The sequence below is a fragment of the Corythoichthys intestinalis genome, chromosome 13 (genome assembly GCF_030265065.1).
Source record: "Corythoichthys intestinalis isolate RoL2023-P3 chromosome 13, ASM3026506v1, whole genome shotgun sequence".
NCBI lineage: Eukaryota > Metazoa > Chordata > Actinopteri > Syngnathiformes > Syngnathidae > Corythoichthys > Corythoichthys intestinalis.
Window position 1 is genome coordinate 46,331,499 of NC_080407.1, and position 22,101 is coordinate 46,353,599.

At 40.7% G+C, this 22,101-nt stretch overlaps 1 protein-coding gene across 3 annotated transcripts; it reads right to left on the reverse strand.

Annotated features, from left to right (window-relative positions):
• Positions 1-1,779: 1,779 nt before the first annotated feature.
• LOC130928486 (mucin-2-like) lies at positions 1,780-17,269 on the reverse strand. 3 transcript variants are annotated; one of them, XM_057855139.1, is made up of 31 exons: positions 17,055-17,269; positions 16,907-16,971; positions 16,663-16,826; positions 16,362-16,585; positions 16,214-16,278; positions 15,964-16,133; positions 15,663-15,886; positions 14,844-14,908; positions 14,600-14,763; positions 14,296-14,519; positions 14,148-14,212; positions 13,898-14,067; positions 13,597-13,820; positions 13,450-13,514; positions 13,206-13,369; positions 12,213-12,436; positions 11,393-11,457; positions 11,150-11,313; positions 10,878-11,053; positions 10,327-10,391; positions 10,076-10,245; positions 7,234-9,986; positions 6,859-6,923; positions 6,627-6,796; positions 4,417-6,542; positions 4,267-4,331; positions 4,023-4,198; positions 3,768-3,946; positions 3,581-3,642; positions 2,221-2,369; positions 1,780-2,146 (listed from the first exon to the last, which is right to left on the reverse strand). In XM_057855139.1, exons 1-31 carry the CDS (start codon positions 17,184-17,186, stop codon positions 2,058-2,060), a joined length of 8,883 nt encoding a protein of 2,960 aa, XP_057711122.1. In that variant the 5' UTR covers positions 17,187-17,269; the 3' UTR covers positions 1,780-2,057. The 3 variants fall into 3 exon arrangements, with proteins under 3 accessions (XP_057711122.1, XP_057711123.1, XP_057711124.1); XM_057855140.1 differs by lacking the exons at positions 15,964-16,133; positions 16,214-16,278; positions 16,362-16,585; XM_057855141.1 differs by lacking the exons at positions 7,234-9,986; positions 10,076-10,245; positions 10,327-10,391.
• Between the last annotated feature and the right edge of the window lie 4,832 nt (positions 17,270-22,101).

The window sequence follows — 22,101 nt, forward strand, 5'->3', positions numbered from 1 at the left end:
TGGGAGAGGGTTTGTAAGGCTTTAATCAATTCATAACAGGTTCCCAAGACTGCCAGAATTCACTCTACTCATTTTACGCTGCCTTTTAGCTCCATTTGTAGGTTAAACGGCACCAATATAAATTGAACGCGACAATACATGAGTGGGTCGTGCAGCGCATGCGTTAATTGCGTTTAATATTTTAACGTGATTAATTTTTTAAAAAAGTAATTACCGCCGTTAACGTGATAAATTTGATAGCCCTACTTTAAACCCAAAACTAAAGACTCTGGATGAGTGTAAGACACTTTGTCCGTAATGTTACATACAATTAGAAAACGATTTTATTAAAAAAAATATATATATATTAAAAAAAAGACATGTCCGATGTTTTTTTGCTGATTCCGATACTTTGAAAATGACGTGATCGGACCCGATCGATCGACATCTTTAATTGCTAGTTATGGTATTTGGTAGCACTTTAATTGACAGTGGCGCCATAGGACTGCTATATGAACAAATGAACCACCATGAAGCTTCATTGCTTCAAGAAGCTTCATTTGGCCATCACTGCTCCCTTGGAGGAGGCAGTGAACCTCTGCTGTAAACAGTTGTTGTTCAACATGCCTCTCGCATCCATTGCGGCGATACAGGTGTAAATAGCAATTAAAATTCATGTTTTGTGCTGATTATTTCTTCAATTACTGTTCCATTTGTTTCATTAATTGCTAGTTATGGTATTTGGTAATACTTTATTTTACAGTGGTACCATAAGACTGTCATAACACCATCATAATTATAACATGACACTGCCATGGGCATTAATGAATGCTTACGACAGATGTCATTTTGTGTCATCCGGCAAATTATCTCACTTTTCAATAGCTGTAAAAGATCCGATCTGGACATAAATGGATTTAGTGACATAATTTGCCGGATGACACATAATGACATTAATGGCCATGATGGTGTCAATTTGTCAATTTGACACAAAAACATAATTTGTTCATAGATAAGCCACACTGGACTATAAGCTGGAGCTGTCCTCACTGTACTATGGGATATTTACAGCAAAGCATATCAACTGGTAACACATTTTTTTCACAGCGGTATCATAAGACCAAATGAACCACCATGAAGCTTCATTTGGCCGTTCTCTTGGGGGAGACAGTCAACCTCTGCTGCCACCTGCTGTCAACACTGTTGTCGTCCAACATACCTCCTATCATGCATTGCAGCGCAACAGATTTGAAAAATCAAAATTCATGTTCAATGATATACTTCTTCAGTTACTGTTGTAGTTGTTTCATTAATTGCTAGTTATGGAATTTGGTAACACTTTCTTTCACAGTGGTGCAATGGGACTGTAATAAGACATTCATCATAATAACATGTTACTGCCATGAGCATTAATGAATGCTTATCACAGATGAAGATGGATTTTGAATGGACGTAAAAGATCCAAGCTGGACATAAATGGAGTTAGTGACATTTTCGCTGGATGATACTTGTTGACATCCGTCATAAGTGACATTTTCGCTGGATGATACTTGTTGACATCAGTCATAAGCATTCATTAATGCCCATGATAGTGTCATTTCATAACTATGACAGTCTTATGGCAGTCTTATGACGCCAAATAAAGTGTTACCTAAGCCGCTAGTACTAGTACTAGTTTCTAGTCTGAAAATTACAGTAAAAGCTTCCGCTAGATATCAAATGTGCAAAAGCTTTAATGTGTATGAAGACAGGCAAGAAAACAAAATAGACAAGGGAATTTTAGAACAGTTTTTAATCATGTTGTGTTTTTACTGAGATTTTCATATCATATCCCTCACACATATTTTGCAACGTCCATTTTCTTTCATCCATAGAGTACATTGAAACAATACACTTTCGTTTATACAGTGTACAGAGGCTTTAATTCTTACAGTGTGCACTTTTATTCTTCTAGTATTTACAGGTTTTAGTTAGTATAAGGTTTAAAAAAGCTTATTTTATTTGCATTAAGTTATAGACTCCCAGAAATGATAATACAACATCAACTTATAATATTCTAGGGACCCATTTTGGGCCCCTTAAAGCAGGCTTGAAAGTAACCATGACAACAGCACCACGCCGGATGCAGTGACGAGGCTGGTTTTGTGGCTTGTCCCACTTGAAAACTCTATTCAAATTAGAAGAAATATAACAACTCAGTGATTTTGAATGATTTTGAAAAAAACATTTTTAGGAGCTTACCTACACCGTCCACAAAAATGGACGATGTGTTAACGTTGAAGGCTGTGATGTTGGGGGCAGCGTTGATCAAAACGCTGGCAATCACGCTATTGGCGGGTACATTGTCGGATGTGAAGCGCAGGTCCATGTTGTTGATAATGGAACCATTACTAAAATGAATCAATAAACAAGCCATTAATGTACATACACATAGAGATTCAGTTTGTTATTCTTTTCAAATACAGTGGGGCAAATAAGTATTTAGTCAACCACTAATTGTGCAAGTTCTCAGATCTCCTCGAGAGCAGTGATGTTTTGGGGCTGTCGTTGGGCAACACGGACTTTCAACACCCTCCACAGATTTTCTATGGGGTTTAGATCTGGAGACTGGCTAGGCCACTCCAGAACCTTGAAATGCTTCTTAAGAAGCCACTCCTTTGTTGCCCTGGCTGTGTGTTTGGGATCATTGTCATGCTGAAAGACCCAGCCAAGTCTCATCTTCAATGCCCTTGCTGATGGAAGGAGATTTTCACTCAAAATCTCTCGATACATGGCCCCATTCAGTCGTCCTGGTCCCTTTGCAGAAAAACAGCCCCAAAGCATGATGTTTCCACCCCCATGCTTCACAGTGGGTATGATGTTATTCGGATGCATTTCAGTATTCTTTCTCCTCCAAACACGAGACCTGTGTTTCTACCAAAAAGTTCTATTTTGGTTTCATCTGACCATAACACATTCTCCTAGTCCTCTTGTGGATCATCCAAATGCTCTCTAGCGAACCGCAGACGGGCCTGGACGTGTACTGGCTTCACCAGGGGGGCAAGTCTACCAGTGCAGGATTTGAGTCCCTGGCGGCGCACTGTGTTACTGATAGTAGCCTTTGTTACTATGGTCCCAGCTCTCTGTAGGTCATTCACTAGGTCCCCCCGTGTGGTTCTGGGATTTTTGCTCACCGTTCTTGTTATCATTTTGACGCCACGGGGTGAGATCTTGCATGGAGCCCCAGATCGAGAGAGATTATCAGTGGTCTTGTATGTCTTCCATTTTCTAATAATTGCTCCCACAGCTGATTTCTTTACGCCGAGTGAAGAGTTACAGAAAACGTTTGGCCTCCGTTATCGCCAACAAAGGGTACATAACAAAGTATTCAGATGAACTTTTGGTATTGACCAAATACTTATTTTCCACCAGGATTTGCAAATAAATTATTTAAAAATCAAACAATGTGATTTTCTGTTTTTTCCCCCCACATTCTGTCTCTCAGGGTTGAGGTTTACCCATGTTGACAATTACAGGCCTCTGTAATCTTTTCAAGTAGGAGAACTTGCACAATTGGTGGTTGAATAAATACTATTTTTTCCCACTGTACAAATTAAAATACCTGAATGAGGTTACTGTCAGGTCTCTAAATGCAGAAAATGTGATTGTGAAGAGTTGCCCAAGCTGTGGAAAGAACATTCGCATGTATCAGCTTCGGGTTCAAGTCAGGATTCAACCAAACCAAAAGTTAGCATCAATCCTTTCTGTTATAGTTTTAATTGAATGAGAGTGTATTCCATGCGTCTCACAATTGTCTTGATGCGCCCGGCTCGGTCAATGAACGCTGCCGAAGACTGATTGAGCAGGTCGCTTGTGAACGTCTCTCCAATGGATGTAAACGTCAAGGTCCGCGTGACGAGAGCTACGGTGTTAGCAGCTGGACTGTTAGTGTTGCTGGCAGTCGTCGCTTGAGCGGATTGCGGGGATTCTGTCAAAACAGTCAAACGAAGTCGTGGCGGCAAGAGTTCTTAGGCAAATTATATGCAGTTTGGTGGTAGACCCACCGATAACTTGTACGGTGTTGGCGACGATGCTGATGTTGAACGTGTTGTTGGGCTGAGCCAGAGTTTCTTCTAAGGTGTTGACGACAACCTCGTCCTCCGGAGTAGAAGAAATGTTCTTGAACTCCAGTCCTACGTCCACTCGTGTGTTGTCCATTCGAGTCACAACCACAGCACGACTGCATAAATGTGCAATCGTTGGGACTTAACCTTGCGTTGGTGCCAAAAAATAATTAAGGAAACTTACACTATCCGAATTACAAAGGTACGGATGAAGGTGAGAAAGAATCTCTGCCTGTAGATGGCGTCACACTGTAACGTGGAGGAAAATGCAACTGATTTGAACCTAGAGAAAAAAATCAACTAAAAGCTGAGTGTGGAGAACGCGTGTACTCACCGCCGTCACAACTTGGGTTTCAAGAGCTCTGTATTCCGCACTGCTGGCATCATTGTATGCTTCCAAAAATGGTTCCTCTAAAGTTGCTGTCAGAGTAACAACTGCTGGTGGAGATGTGATGACTTCTGATAGAGTTGTTGTTTTTGGAACAGTTGGATTTGGGGTTGCAGGAGCAAGGGTGGTGATTGGCCCTTCAGTTGCAGAAACATGGGTTGTCGTTGGCCCTTTAGTTGCAGGGACATTGCTGGTTGTTGGCCCGTTGGTTGCAGGGATGTGGGTGGTGGTTAGCCCTTCAGTAGCAGGAACATGGGTTGTAGTTTGACCTATAGTTGCAGGAACATGGCTGGTTGTTGGCCTGTTGGTTGCAACAACATGGGTGGTGGTTGGTCCTTTAGTTGCAGTGATATGGCTGGTGCTTGGCTTGTTAGTTGCAAAGATTTGGGAGGTGGTTGGCCCATCAGTTGCAGCAACATGGGTCGTTGTTGGACCGTTGGTTGCAGGGATATGAGTTGTGGTTGGCCCTTCAGTTGCAGCAACATGGGTGGTGGTTGGCCCGTTGGTTGCAGGGATATGAGTTGTGGTTTGCTCTTCAGTTGCAACAACATGGGTGGTGGTTGGCCCACTGGTTGCAGTGACATGGCTGGTGCTTGGCTTGTTGGTTGCAAAGATTTGGGAGGTGGTTGGCCCATCAGTTGCAGCAACATGGGTCGTCGTTGGACCGTTGGTTGCAGGGATATGAGTTGTGGTTGGCCCTTCAGTTGCAGCAACATGGGTGGTGGTTGGCCCATTGGTTGCAGGGATATGAGTTGTGGTTTGCTCTTCAGTTGCAACAACATGGGTGGTGGTTGGCCCGTTGGTTGCAGGGATATGAGTTGTGGTTTGCTCTTCAGTTGCAACAACATGGGTGGTGGTCGGTACTTTTGTTGCAGTGACTAGGCTGGTGCTTGGCTTGTTGGTTGCAGAGATTTGGGAGGTGGTGGGCCCATCAGTTGCAGCAACACGGGTCGTTGTTGGCCCATTGGTTGCAGGGATATGAGTTGTGGTTGGCCCATCAGTTGCAGCAACACGGGTCGTTGTTGGCCCATTGGTTGCAGGGATATGAGTTGTGGTTGGCCCTTCAGTTGCAGCAACATGGGTGGTGGTTGGCCCATTGGTTGCAGGGATATGAGTTGTGGTTTGCTCTTCAGTTGCAACAACATGGGTGGTGGTCGGTACTTTTGTTGCAGTGACTAGGCTGGTGCTTGGCTTGTTGGTTGCAGAGATTTGGGAGGTGGTGGGCCCATCAGTTGCAGCAACACGGGTCGTTGTTGGCCCATTGGTTGCAGGGATATGAGTTGTGGTTGGCCCATCAGTTGCAGCAACACGGGTCGTTGTTGGCCCATTGGTTGCAGGGATATGAGTTGTGGTTTGCTCTTCAGTTGCAACAACATGGGTGGTGGTTGGCCCGTTGGTTGCAGGGATATGAGTTGTGGTTTGCTCTTCAGTTGCAACAACATGGATGGTGGTTGGTCCTTTAGTTGCAGTGACTAGGCTGGTGCTTGGCTTGTTGGTTGCAGAGATTTGGGAGGTGGTTGGTCCATCAGTTGCAGTCACATGGGTTGTCGTTGGTCCTTTAGTTGTGGGGACGTGGCTGCTGGTCGGCCCATTGGTTGCAGGGATATGAGTTGTGGTTGGCCCTTCAGTTTCAACAACATGGGTGGTGGTTGGACCGTTGGTTGCAGGGATATGAGTTGTGGTTTGCTCTTCAGTTGCAACAACATGGATGGTGGTTGGTCCTTTAGTCGCAGTGACTAGGCTGGTGCTTGGCTTGTTGGTTGCAGAGATTTGGGAGGTGGTTGGCCCATCAGTTGCAGTAACATGGGTTGTCGTTGGTCCTTTAGTTGTGGGGACGTGGCTGCTGGCCGGCCCATTGGTTGCAGGGATGTGGGTGGAGGTTGGCCTTGTAGTTTCAGGAATAGGGGTGGTAGTGGGTCCGTTGGTTGCGAGGACTTGGCTGGTGGTTGGCTCGTTAGTTTCAAGGACATGGGTGGTGGTTTGACCTTTACTTGTGGATATGTGGGCCGTGTTTGGAACTACAGTTGCAGGAACATGGCTGGAGCTTGGTCCGCGAGTTGTAGTTTCAGATGCTGTTTAAATGCAAGTAATCAACAAAATTTTAATTGACAATAACAGAAGCGAATTTCACGGTGGTGACTCAAGTCTTTACTTACATATGACGGCAATCGAGTCTGGATCAATCTTAAGGGGAAAATTGTCGTTGGGGATGTTCACAGCTTGTACCAATGTCTCGACGACCACATCGGCTTCAGGGATTTGATCACTCGGTATAGAACTGTTGAATTCCAGATCCAATTCCACTCGGGTATTTCCCTCTTTTGGACTTAAATGAAGATTGCAGAGTGAGTTGACATGGCCATATACTTCTTGAAGTTCAAATATTACCTAAATCCAGTCACGATTGTGCGGATGAAAATGGTCCCAAATTCTTGCAAGAGGATCAAGTCACACTGTAAGAAGAATCAAAGTTACGTTAAGGAAATTACTGAATTAGCAAATATCACATGAAATTGTCTCTCCATCCATCCACTCTCATGTGTACATATGTAGGTGACAGGTGCTGCAGTCTAAGCATGATGGTTTTAAATTTCCCTGTCTCCAGTTTAACTGAAAGAACTTCAGCCGTGAGGCTTTCAGCTGGTCGGACATACCCTGGAAGTAGTACTGTGAGCCGTCTCATCCTACTCTAGACTGGATGTGCTGTTCCAGGAAAAAATCACAAACCTGTCTGAAAATGGAATAAGTCAAACCTTTACCTACCATTGACACAACCTTTGTTTCGAGTTCTCTGTATTGCTCACTGTTGGGATTGTTCAATTCTGTCACAAACGGTTCCTCCAGAGTGGCTTCAACTGACACGACTGGTGGGAGAGCTGAGATGTTTGCAGTGGTGGCCTCTTCAGTTGTTCTTGGTCTATTAGTCATTGTTAGTGGTCTGTCTGTAGTCGCTGATACCTCGAAAAGAGCTGTTGAGTCATCAAAAGTACTTATTGATCCATCGCCAGTTAACGGTTCCTCAGTAATCAAAGTTAAGTCATTATTGGTTGTTGATTTGTCAACAGTAGATGATTGGTCAAAATGCTCTATCGATTGTTCAGTCATAGTTAAGTCATCAATAGTAGTTGTTGATTTGTCACTAGTTGTTCGTTCAACAATGGTTGTTGATCTGCTGAAAGTAGGTAACTCGTCAATAGAAGTTGTAGAGTCTTCAACAGTAGCTACTGAGTCATCAATTGTGATCGGTTCTTCAGTAATCGATGTGAACTCATTTGTGATTGCTATTTTGTCAACAATGGTTGTTGTCTTGTCAGTGGTAGTTGATTTGTCAAAAAGTGTTGTTGATTTGTCAGTAATAGTCGTAGCGATTGTTTTGTCACTAGTTGTTGGTTCTTCAGTGATTAGTTTTACTTCATCAGTGGTTGTTGATTTCTCAGAAGACGTTGAGTAATCACTGCTTGTGGTTTGCTCTTCAGTAATTAATGCTAATTTTTCAGTGGTTGTTGATTTGTCAAAAGTTGTTGACTTGTCAGTGGAAGTTGTAGATTCTTTAACAGTAGCTATTGAGTCATCGCTCGTTATCGGTTCTTCAGTAACCGATGTTAACTCATTTGTGGTTGCTAATTTGTCAACAATGGTGTTTGTATTGTCAGTCGTAGTTGATTTGTCAAAAAGTGTTGATTGGTCAGTAATAGTGGAATCATCTATTGTAGCTTTTTTGTCATTAGTTGTCATTTGTTCTTTAGTAGTTGATGATTTGTCAAAACTAGTCGATGCGTCAATAGTAGTTGTTACACCCAAATTTTCAGTTATTCTGTCAATTGTCGTTGTTGATTCATGTATACTTGTAAGGTCATCATTAATTGTCAATTTTTGCAAAGTGGTGGTTAATCTGTCAATAAATGTTGTTTCAGTCATAGTTGTTGATTTGCCAAGAGAAGTTTGTTCGTTAGTAGCTGTTGACTCATCAATAGTGACGGTTGACTTGTCGGTAGAGGTTGCTGAGTCGTCAAAAGTGATTGTTACTTTTTCAACAGTAGTTGTTGATTTGTCAACAACAGTTGCTGAGTGGTCAAATACAACCGTTGAATGGTGAGTAAAAGTCGCTCCATTAACGGCATTTGTTAATCCATCAAGTGTCGTTGGTGATTCATCAGTAGTTGTTGTCAATTTCTCTGCAGTTGTCCTTTTGTTAGTAAGAGTTGATTTATCAGTTATCTGTTCTGATCCATCAATAGTTGTTGACTTGTCAATGATAACTGTTGATCCTTCAGTTGTTGTTCTTGGTTCGTCAGTGTTTATTGTTGATTGGTCGATGGCTGTTGTTGATTCAGCAACAGTTGACGATCCATCAATGAATGTGGGGTCCTTGATAGAAGTTGATCTGAAAATATTTGTTGTTGGTTTGTTGAGAGATTCTGTTGGTTCTTCAGTAGCTGATGATTTGTCAGTAATTAATGAACCATCAGTAATCAATGAACCATCAGTGCTAATTGTAATATCATAAGTGGTTGTTAATTCTTCAAAAGCTTTGGTTGATTCTTCAGTAGTCACCGTTGATTCGTCAACAGTTGTTGACAATCGCTCAAGAGTTGTTGACTTGTCACGAGCTGTTGTTAATTGGTCAAACGCAGTTGTTGATTTGTTAATACTAGTAATTTCATCAATAGAATTTGATGATTCATCAGCATTAATTGTTGATGTGTCAAGTGTTGTTGATTTGTCACCGATTGGTTCTGAGCTGTTAATAGTAGTTGATCTTAATTCATTAATGGTTGTCGACTTGTCAAAGGTAGTTGTTTGTCCTTCAATAGTTGCTTTCGGCTCGTCAACAATTATTGTGGTTCTGACGATTGTTGATTCGTCGGAAGTTGTTGATCTGTCAGTAAATGTTGGTATGTTGAAAGAAGTTGTTTTGACTATAGTTGTAGTTGCTTCTTCTATAGTTTCTTTTGTATCTTCAGTAGTTGGTGATTTGTTAGTAATTGTCGATCTGTCAATAGTTGCTGTCAATTCATCAGCAGTTGCTAATTCATCAAGAGTTGTTGGAGATCCCTCAATAGTCGTTTCTCCGTCAACTGTGATTGCTGATTTGTCACTAGTAGTTGTTTCATCAACAGCAAAAGTTGACACATCAAAAATAGGTGTAGACATGTGAACAGCAATTGTTGATTGGTCAAACACAGTTGTTGATGCGTCAACACTTGTTGATTTGTCAAACGCTGCTGTTGATTCATGAAGAGTTGGTCTTGATTTGTCAGTGGCAGTTGTTGGTTCATCAGTAGTAGCTGTTGATTCCTCAATAATTGTCGATTGGTTGGTTGGAAATCCCTGAGTAGTGGTTATTCCATGAGTAACAGTTGAGAATTTGTCAAAGGTAGTGGCTGAGTCATCAATTGAAGTTTTTAATTTATCAGTCGTTGAGCCTTCCGAAGTTTTCTGTTGACTTGTGAGTTCAACAGTTGTTGGTGTGTGAGATGTTGTTGATCTTTGAGTTGTTGGTGTTGATTCTTCAGCTAAATCGAAAACAAAGGGTAATATTCACTATTCAATTCAAAATTCTGAATTCGATACGAACTGAAAAGTATGACAAATTTTGACTTACAAATGACTACAATTGATTCTGGGATAACGGTGAGGTCCAAGGAGTTGTTGCTGCTCTTCACAGCTTCTACCAATGTGTCTAGAATCACTTCAGCATCTGGGATTTCTTCAACTGAGACCGAACTGTTGAACTCTAGTTCCACTTCTACACTGGTGTTTCCCATTTCTGGCCTTAAATGACAAGAGCCCTCCATTAATATTATTTCTGGATCATGTAAGCTGGGGTACAATAGATCACATTAACAAACTTACTTGAATTCAATTACAATTGTGCGGATAAAAATGTATCCAAACGCTTGAAAGAAGATGAAGTCACACTGTAGGAATCAAAGTGCACAACTGGTAAGTAAAAGTTAGTTTCATTTCCAAATTCAACTTCTCTGGTTCACGACTGATTGCAAAATTGATCGTAGAAGCAATGCTTTCTGCGGTTATTTGCACAAGGATCTCAAGGAATCTGGTCTATAGTGATGGGTGAACAAGCAGAGCTTGAAACTCTTTAAAAGGATGGGTTCAACAGTACAAACAAAACCGAAACCCCACAGTGGAACACAACCTGGGGGATCACCACTCAGAATTGCCTGCCTACAAAAACTATATGAGAACTAGGCCTCGACGATAACATAGGAAGACCTCATTATCCCCAAAACAGACCTACTGTAGAGGAGGTTGCTGGAGACAGGGAAATCAGAACTACCCCACCTAATCTGTTACCTCCATGACTCGGCATTGATGATGAATGAGTGGATGGACGGATGGGCTCACTAGCCAGGAAAATTAATTCACTGTAAGCCTGTACCCACCATAGAAACAACTTGGTTTTCAAGTTCTATGTATTGTTCACTGCTGCGATTGTTGAGTTCTTTCACAAAAGGTTCCACCAGAGTGGCTTCAAGAAGCACAACGGGTGAGGAAACTGAGATGATATCTGTTGTCTGTTGAGTTGTTGCTGATGTTGGTCCTCGGGTGGTTTCTGAGGCTTTTGGTGTTTCAGACATAACAGTAAATTAAAATTTGTTAAAGTTTTTTGTTTATATTGAAAGCCGTTGATACTGCAGGAGTGAAGGTTACTTACAAATGACTGCAATTGAGTCTGGGTCAAGAGGAAGCTCGAAGGAGTTGTTCTTTACAGCTTCTACTAAGGTTTCTACGACTTCATCTTCATCTGGGATTTTTTCAACTGGTGCTGAATTGTTGAACACCAATTCCACTACAACTTGCGTGTTTTCCATTAGTGGCCTTAAATGGAAGAACACACAAATAAGCTCGGTATGAGGCTGTTCAGGTGAAAGTACAGTACTTTGCATTTATATACTACCTGAATTCAATGACAATCGTGCGATTAAAAATTGAACCAAACGCTTGTAAGAAGATGAAGTCACACTGGAAGAAGAACAGATTTTTACGTTCAGGCAATATGCTGAAAAAAATCTGGCCATTCTAGGCTTTTGACATTTAGTACCCACCACTGTGACCAATTGCGCCTCATATTCTAAGTATATTTGACTTAAGCGATTGTTAAGGTCTTCCACAAAAGGTTCTTCAATAGTCGCTTCCAGAGTCACAATTTGTTTAGGAACAGTGATAATATCTGTCGTCTCTTGAGTTGTTGCTGATGTTAAGGCAAGAGATGATGTTGGTCCTTGAGTGACTGTCGATAAATTTGAAGCTTCGGAGAGAAGAATAGACCAATGCGTGTTTGTTTTCTGATCTGTAAAATCCATGAACATGATTGTTGTCACTTACAAATGACTGCAATTGAGTCTGGGTCAAGAGGAAGCTCGAAGGAGTTGTTCTTTACAGCTTCTACTAAGGTTTCTACGACTTCATCTTCATCTGGGATTTTTTCAACTGGTGCTGAATTGTTGAACACCAATTCCACTACAACTTGCGTGTTTTCCATTAGTGGCCTTAAATGGAAGAACACACAAATAAACTCGGTATGAGGCTGTTCAGGTGAAAGTACAATACTTTGCATCTTATGTACTACCTGAATTCAATGACAATCGTGCGATTAAAAATGGAACCAAACGCTTGTAAGAAGATGAGGTCACACTGGAAGAAGACCAGATTTATACATTCAGGCAATATGCTGAAAAAAATCTGGCCATTCTAGGCTTTTGACATTTAGTACCCACCACTGTGACCAATTGCGCCTCATATTCTAAGTATATTTGACTGAAGCGATTGTTAAGGTCTTCCACAAAAGGTTCTTCAATAGTCGCTTCCAGAGTCACAATTTGTTCAGGAACAGTGATACTATCTGTCGTCTGTTCAGTTGTTGCTGGGATTGAGCCAAGGGCTGTTGTTGATAAGGCGAGAGATGATGTTGGTCCTTGGGTGGTTGTTGATGAATTTGGTGCTTCAGGGAGAAGAATAGATCAATGTGTGTTTGTTTTCTGATATGTAAAATCCATGAACAAGATTTTTGTTACTTACAAATGACTGCAATTGAGTCGGGATCGAGAGGAAGCTCGAAGGAGTTGTTCTTTACAGCTTCTACTAAGGTTTCTACGACTTCATTGTCATCTGGGATTTTTTCAACTGGTGCTGAATTGTTGAACACCAATTCCACTATGACTTGCGTATTTTCCATTAGTGGCCTTAAATGGAAGAACACGCAATTAAACTTAGTATGAGGCTGTTCAGGTGAAAGTACAGTACTTTGCATCTTGTATACTACCTGAATTCAATGACATTCGTGCGATTAAAAATTGAACCAAACGCTTGGAAGAGGATGAAGTCACACTGGAAGGAGAACAGTTTTATACGTTCAGGCAATATGCTGAAAAAATCTGGCCATTCTAGGCTTTTGACATTTAGTACTCACCACTGTGACCAATTGCGCCTCATATTCTAAGTATATTTGGCTGAAGCGATTGTTAAGGTCTTCCACAAAAGGTTCTTCAATAGTCGCTTCCAGAGTCACAATTTGTTCAGGAACAGTGATACTATCTGTCATCTGTTCAGTTGTTGCTGGGATTGAGCCAAGGGCTGTTGTTGTTAAGGCGAGAGATGATGTTGGTCCTTGAGTGGTTGTCAATGAATTTGGTGCTTCAGGGAGAAGAATAGATCAATGTGTGTTTGTTTTCTGATATTTAAAATCCATGAACAAGATTGTTGTTACTTACAAATGACTGCAATTGAGTCTGGGTCGAGAGGAAGCTCGAAGGAGTTGTTCTTTACAGCTTCTACTAAGGTTTCTACGACTTTATCGTCATCTGGGATTTTTTCAACTGGTGCTGAATTGTTGAACACCAATTCCACTACAACTTGCGTGTTTTCCATTAGTGGCCTTAAATGGAAGAACACACAAATAAGCTCGGTATGAGGCTGTTCAGGTGAAAGTACAGTTCTTTGCATCTTATATACTACCTGAATTCAATGACAATCGTGCGATTAAAAATTGAACCAAACGCTTGGAAGAAGATGAAGTCACACTGGAAGAAGAACAGATTTATACGTTCAGGCAATATGCTGAAAAAATCTGGCCATTCTAGGCTTTTGACATTTAGTACCCACCACTGTGACCAATTGCGCCTCATATTCTAAGTATATTTGGCTGAAGCGATTGTTAAGGTCTTCCACAAAAGGTTCTTCAATAGTCGCTTCCAGAGTCACAATTTGTTCAGGAACAGTGATACTATCTGTCGTCTGTTCAGTTGTTGCTGGGATTGAGCCAAGGGCTGTTGTTGATAAGGCGAGAGATGATGTTGGTCCTTGAGTGGTTGTTAATGAATTTGGTGCTTCAGGGAGAAGAATAGATCAATGTGTGTTTGTTTTCTGATATTTAAAATCCATGAACAAGATTGTTGCTACTTACAAATGACTGCAATTGAGTCTGGGTCGAGAGGAAGGTCAAAGGTGTTGTTGCTACTCTTTACAGCTTCTACTAAGGTTTTTACGACTTCATCGTCATCTGGGATTTTTTCAACTGGTGCTGAATTGTTGAACACCAATTCCACTACAACTTGCGTGTTTTCCATTAGTGGCCTTAAATGGAAGAACACACAAATAAGCTCGGTATGAGGCTGTTCAGGTGAAAGTACAGTTCTTTGCATCTTATATACTACCTGAATTCAATGACAATCGTGCGATTAAAAATTGAACCAAACGCTTGGAAGAAGATGAAGTCACACTGGAAGAAGACCAGATTTATACATTCAGGCAATATGCTGAAAAAAATCTGGCCATTCTAGGCTTTTGACATTTAGTACCCACCACTGTGACCAATTGCGCCTCATATTCTAAGTATATTTGACTGAAGCGATTGTTAAGGTCTTCCACAAAAGGTTCTTCAATAGTCGCTTCCAGAGTCACAATTTGTTCAGGAACAGTGATACTATCTGTCGTCTGTTCAGTTGTTGCTGGGATTGAGCCAAGGGCTGTTGCTGTTAAGGCGAGAGATGATGTTGGTCCTGGAGTGGTTGTCAATGAATTTGGTGCTTCAGGGAGAAGAATAGATCAATGTGTGTTGTTTGTTTTCTGATATTTAAAATCCATGAGCAAGATTGTTGTCACTTACAAATGACTGCAATTGAGTCTGGGTCAAGAGGAAGCTCGAAGGAGTTGTTCTTTACAGCTTCTACTAAGGTTTCTACGACTTCATCTTCATCTGGGATTTTTTCAACTGGTGCTGAATTGTTGAACACCAATTCCACTACAACTTGCGTGTTTTCCATTAGTGGCCTTAAATGGAAGAACACACAAATAAACTCGGTATGAGGCTGTTCAGGTGAAAGTACAATACTTTGCATCTTATATACTACCTGAATTCAATGACAATCGTGCGATTAAAAATGGAACCAAACGCTTGGAAGAAGATGAGGTCACACTGGAAGAAGAACAGATTTATACATTCAGGCAATATGCTGAAAAAAATCAGGCCATTCTAGGCTTTTGGCATTTAGTACCCACCACTGTGACCACTTGCACCTCAAGTTCTATGTATTGTTGACTGATGGGATTGTTAAAGTCTTCCACAAAAGGTTTCTCAAGAGTCGCTTCAAGAGTCAGAACTTTTCCAGGCACAGTGATAATATCTATTGTCTCTTGAGTTGTTGCTGATGTCAAAGCAAAAGATGATGTTGGTCCTTGAGTGGTTGTCGATGAATTTGAAGCTTCAGAGAGACGAATAGATCAATGTGTGTTTGTTTTCTGATATTTAAAATCCATGAACAAGATTGTTGTTACTTACAAATGACTGCAATTGAGTATGGGTCCAGAGGAAGCTCGAAGGAGTCGTTCTTTACAGCTTCTACGAAGGTTTCTACGACTTTATCGTCATCTGGGATTTTTTCAACTGGTGCTGAATTGTTGAACACCAATTCCACTACAACTTGCGTGTTTTCCATTTGTGGCCTTAAATGAAGAACACGCAATTAAACTTAGTATGAGGCTGTTCAGGTGAAAGTACAGTACTTTGCATCTTATATACTACCTGAATTCAATGACAATCGTGCGATTAAAAATTGAACCAAACGCTTGGGAGAAGATGAAGTCACACTGGAAGAAGAACAGATTTATATATTCAGGCAATATGCTGAAAAAAATCTGGCCATTGTAGGCTTTTGACATTTAGTACCCACCACTGTGACCAATTGCGCCTCATATTCTAAGTATATTTGACTGAAGCGATTGTTAAGGTCTTCCACAAAAGGTTCTTCAATAGTCGCTTCCAGAGTCACAATTTGTTCAGGAACAGTGATACTATCTGTCGTCTGTTCAGTTGTTGCTGGGATTGAGCCAAGGGCTGTTGTTGATAAGGCGAGAGATGATGTTGGTCCTTGAGTGGTTGTTAATGAATTTGGTGCTTCAGGGAGAAGAATAGATCAATGTGTGTTTGTTTTCTGATATTTAAAATCCATGAACAAGATTGTTGCTACTTACAAATGACTGCAATTGAGTCTGGGTCGAGAGGAAGGTCAAAGGTGTTGTTGCTACTCTTTACAGCTTCTACTAAGGTTTTTACGACTTCATCGTCACCTGGGATTTTTTCAACTGGTGCTGAATTGTTGAACACCAATTCCACTACGACTTGCGTGTTTTCCATTAGTGGCCTTAAATGGAAGAACACACAAATAAGCTCGGTATGAGGCTGTTCAGGTGAAAGTACAATACTTTGCATCTTATATACTACCTGAATTCAATGACAATCGTGCGATTAAAAATGGAACCAAACGCTTGGAAGAAGATGAGGTCACACTGGAAGAAGAACAGATTTATACATTCAGGCAATATGCTGAAAAAAATCTGGCCATTCTAGGCTTTTGACATTTAGTACCCACCACTGTGACCAATTGCGCCTCATATTCTAAGTATATTTGGCTGAAGCGATTGTTAAGGTCTTCCACAAAAGGTTCTTCAATAGTCGCTTCCAGAGTCACAATTTGTTCAGAAACAGTGATACTATCTGTCATCTGTTCAGTTGTTGCTGGGATTGAGCCAAGGGCTGTTGTTGTTAAGGCGAGAGATGATGTTGGTCCTTGAGTGGTTGTCAATGAATTTGGTGCTTCAGGGAGAAGAATAGATCAATGTGTGTTTGTTTTCTGATATTTAAAATCCATGAACAAGATTGTTGTTACTTACAAATGACTGCAATTGAGTCTGGGTCGAGAGGAAGCTCGAAGGAGTTGTTCTTTACAGCTTCTACTAAGGTTTCTACGACTTTATCGTCATCTGGGATTTTTTCAACTGGTGCTGAATTGTTGAACACCAATTCCACTATGACTTGCGTATTTTCCATTCGTGGCCTTAAATGGAAGAACACGCAATTAAACTTAGTATGAGGCTGTTCAGGTGAAAGTACAGTACTTTGCATCTTGTATACTACCTGAATTCAATGACATTCGTGCGATTAAAAATTGAACCAAACGCTTGGAAGAAGATGAGGTCACACTGGAAGAAGACCAGATTTATACATTCAGGCAATATGCTGAAAAAAATCTGGCCATTCTAGGCTTTTGACATTTAGTACCCACCACTGTGACCAATTGCGCCTCATATTCTAAGTATATTTGACTGAAGCGATTGTTAAGGTCTTCCACAAAAGGTTCTTCAATAGTCGCTTCCAGAGTCACAATTTGTTCAGGAACAGTGATAATATCTGTCATCTGTTCAGTTGTTGCTGGGATTGAGCCAAGGGCTGTTGTTGTTAAGGCGAGAGATGATGTTGGTCCTGGAGTGGTTGTCAATGAATTTGGTGCTTCAGGGAGAAGAATAGATCAATGTGTGTTGTTTGTTTTCTGATATTTAAAATCCATGAGCAAGATTGTTGTTACTTACAAATGACTGCAATTGAGTCTGGGTCGAGAGGAAGCTCGAAGGAGTCGTTCTTTACAGCTTCTACTAAGGTTTCTACGACTTCATCGTCATCTGGGATTTTTTCAACTGGTGCTGAATTGTTGAACACCAATTCCACTACAACTTGCGTGTTTTCCATTTGTGGCCTTAAATGAAGAACACGCAATTAAACTTAGTATGAGGCTGTTCAGGTGAAAGTACAGTACTTTGCATCTTATATACTACCTGAATTCAATGACAATCGTGCGATTAAAAATTGAACCAAACGCTTGGGAGAAGATGAAGTCACACTGGAAGAAGAACAGATTTATATATTCAGGCAATATGCTGAAAAAAATCTGGCCATTGTAGGCTTTTGACATTTAGTACCCACCACTGTGACCAATTGCGCCTCATATTCTAAGTATATTTGACTGAAGCGATTGTTAAGGTCTTCCACAAAAGGTTCTTCAATAGTCGCTTCCAGAGTCACAATTTGTTCAGGAACAGTGATAATATCTGTCGTCTCTTGAGTTGTTGCTGATGTTAAGGCAAGAGATGATGTTGGTCCTTGAGTGACTGCCGATAAATTTGAAGCTTCGGAGAGAAGAATAGATCAATGTGTGTTTGTTTTCTGATCTGTAAAATCCATGAACAAGATTTTTGTTTCTTACAAATGACTGCAATTGAGTCTGGGTCGAGAGGAAGCTCGAAGGAGTTGTTCTTTACAGCTTCTACTAAGGTTTCTACGACTTTATCGTCATCTGGGATTTTTTCAACTGGTGCTGAATTGTTGAACACCAATTCCACTACAACTTGCGTGTTTTCCATTAGTGGCCTTAAATGGAAGAACACACAAATAAGCTCAGTATGAGGCTGTTCAGGTGAAAGTACAGTTCTTTGCATCTTATATACTACCTGAATTCAATGACAATCGTGCGATTAAAAATTGAACCAAACGCTTGGAAGAAGATGAAGTCACACTGGAAGAAGAACAGATTTATACGTTCAGGCAATATGCTGAAAAAATCTGGCCATTCTAGGCTTTTGACATTTAGTACCCACCACTGTGACCAATTGCGCCTCATATTCTAAGTATATTTGGCTGAAGCGATTGTTAAGGTCTTCCACAAAAGGTTCTTCAATAGTCGCTTCCAGAGTCACAATTTGTTCAGGAACAGTGATAATATCTGTCGTCTCTTGAGTTGTTGCTGATGTTAAGGCAAGAGATGATGTTGGTCCTTGAGTGACTGCCGATAAATTTGAAGCTTCGGAGAGAAGAATAGATCATTGCGTGTTTGTTTGTTTTCTGATCTGTAAAATCCATGAGCAAGATTGTTGTTACTTACAAATGACTGCAATTGAGTCTGGGTCGAGAGGAAGCTCGAAGGAGTTGTTCTTTATAGCTTCTACTAAGGTTTCTACGACTTCATCGTCATCTGGGATTTCTTCAACTGGTGCTGAATTGTTGAACACCAATTCCACTACAACTTGCGTGTTTTCCATTAGTGGCCTTAAATGGAAGAACACACAAATAAGCTCGGTATGAGGCTGTTCAGATGAAAGTACAGTTCTTTGCATCTTATATACTACCTGAATTCAATGACAATCGTGCGATTAAAAATTGAACCAAACGCTTGGAAGAAGATGAAGTCACACTGGAAGAAGAACAGATTTATACGTTCAGGCAATATGCTGAAAAAATTTGGCCATTCTAGGCTTTTGACATTTAGTACCCACCACTGTGACCAATTGCGCCTCATATTCTAAGTATATTTGGCTGAAGCGATTGTTAAGGTCTTCCACAAAAGGTTCTTCAATAGTCGCTTCCAGAGTCACAATTTGTTCAGGAACAGTGATACTATCTGTCGTCTGTTCAGTTGTTGCTGGGATTGAGCCAAGGGCTGTTGTTGATAAGGCGAGAGATGATGTTGGTCCTGGAGTGGTTGTCAATGAATTTGGTGCTTCAGGGAGAAGAATAGATCAATGTGTGTTGTTTGTTTTCTGATATTTAAAATCCATGAGCAAGATTGTTGTTACTTACAAATGACTGCAATTGAGTCTGGGTCGAGAGGAAGCTCGAAGGAGTTGTTCTTTACAGCTTCTACTAAGGTTTCTACGACTTCATCGTCATCTGGGATTTTTTCAACTGGTGCTGAATTGTTGAACACCAATTCCACTACGACTTGCGTGTTTTCCATTAGTGGCCTTAAATGGAAGAACACACAAATAAACTCGGTATGAGGCTGGTGAGGTGAAAGTACAGTACTTTGCATCTTATATACTACCTGAATTCAATGACAATCGTGCGATTAAAAATTGAACCAAACGCTTGGAAGAAGATGAGGTCACACTGGAAGAAGAACAGATTTATACATTCAGGCAATATGCTGAAAAAAATCAGGCCATTCTAGGCTTTTGGCATTTAGTACCCACCACTGTGACCACTTGCGCCTCAAGTTCTATGTATTGTTGACTGATGGGATTGTTAAAGTCTTCCACAAAAGGTTTCTCAAGAGTCGCTTCAAGAGTCAGAACTTTTCCAGGCACAGTGATAATATCTGTTGTCTCTTGAGTTGTTGCTGATGTCAAAGCAAAAGATGATGTTGGTCCTTGAGTGGTTGTCGATGAATTTGAAGCTTCAGAGAGAAGAATAGATCAATGTGTGTTTGTTTTCTGATATTTAAAATCCATGAACAAGATTGTTGTTACTTACAAATGACTGCAATTGAGTATGGGTCGAGAGGAAGCTCGAAGGAGTCGTTCTTTACAGCTTCTACTAAGGTTTCTACGACTTTATCGTCATCTGGGATTTTTTCAACTGGTGCTGAATTGTTGAACACCAATTCCACTACGACTTGCGTGTTTTCCATTTTTGGCCTGAAATGGAAGAACACGCAATTAAACTTAGTATGAGGCTGTTCAGGTGAAAGTACAGTACTTTGCATCTTATATACTACCTGAATTCAATGACAATTGTGCGATTAAAAATTGAACCAAACGCTTGGGAGAAGATGAAGTCACACTGGAAGAAGAACAGATTTATACGTTCAGGCAATATGCTGAAAAAAATCTGGCCATTCTAGGCTTTTGACATTTAGTACCCACCACTGTGACCAATTGCGCCTCATATTCTAAGTATATTTGACTTAAGCGATTGTTAAGGTCTTCCACAAAAGGTTCTTCAATAGTCGCTTCCAGAGTCACAATTTGTTTAGGAACAGTGATAATATCTGTCGTCTCTTGAGTTGTTGCTGATGTTAAGGCAAGAGATGATGTTGGTCCTTGAGTGACTGCCGATAAATTTGAAGCTTCGGAGAGAAGAATAGATCAATGCGTGTTTGTTTGTTTTCTGATCTGTAAAATCCATGAGCAAGATTGTTGTTACTTACAAATGACTGCAATTGAGTCTGGGTCGAGAGGAAGCTCGAAGGAGTCGTTCTTTACAGCTTCTACTAAGGTTTCTACGACTTTATCGTCATCTGGGATTTTTTCAACTGGTGCTGAATTGTTGAACACCAATTCCACTACGACTTGCGTGTTTTCCATTAGTGGCCTTAAATGGAAGAACACACAAATAAGCTCGGTATGAGGCTGTTCAGGTGAAAGTACAGTTCTTTGCATCTTATATACTACCTGAATTCAATGACAATCGTGCGATTAAAAATTGAACCAAACGCTTGGGAGAAGATGAAGTCACACTGGAAGAAGAACAGATTTATACGTTCAGGCAATATGCTGAAAAAAATCTGGCCATTCTAGGCTTTTGACATTTAGTACCCACCACTGTGACCAATTGCGCCTCATATTCTAAGTATATTTGACTGAAGCGATTGTTAAGGTCTTCCACAAAAGGTTCTTCAATAGTCGCTTCCAGAGTCACAATTTGTTCAGGAACAGTGATAATATCTGTCGTCTCTTGGGTTGTTGCTGATGTTAAGGCCAGAGATGATGTTGGTCCTTGAGTGACTGCCGATAAATTTGAAGCTTTGGAGAGAAGAATAGATCAATGCAAGTTTGTTTGTTTTCTGATCTGTAAAATCCACGAACTAGATTGTTATTACTTACAAATGACTGCAATTGAGTCTGGGTCAAGAGGAAGGCTGAAGGAGTTGTTGCTACTCTTTACAGCTTCAACTAAGGTTTCTACCACTTCATCGTCATCTGGGATTTCTTCAACTGGTGCTGAATTGTTGAACACCAATTCCACTACGACTTGTGTGTTTTCCATTTTTGGCCTTAAATGTGAGAACACGTCATTAAAACTAGTCCGGGATCATTCAAGCAAAAGTACAGTATTTTCCATCTTATATACTACCTGAATTCAATGACAATCGTGCGAATAAAAATGGAACCAAACGCTTGGAAGAAGATGATGTCACACTGGAAGAAGAACAGATTTATACATTCAGGCAATATGCTGAAAAAAAATCTGGCCATTCTAGGCTTTTGACATTTAGTACCCACCACTGTGACCACTTGCGCCTCAAGTTCTAAGTATTGTAGACTGAAGCGATTGTTAAGGTCTTCCACAAAAGGTTCTTCAATAGTCGCTTCCAGAGTCACAATTTGTTCAGGAACAGTGATAATATCTGTCGTCTCTTGGGTTGTTGCTGATGTTAAGGCCAGAGATGATGTTGGTCCTTGAGTGACTGCCGATAAATTTGAAGCTTCGGAGAGAAGAATAGATCAATGCGTGTTTGTTTGTTTTCTGATCTGTAAAATCCACGAACTAGATTGTTATTA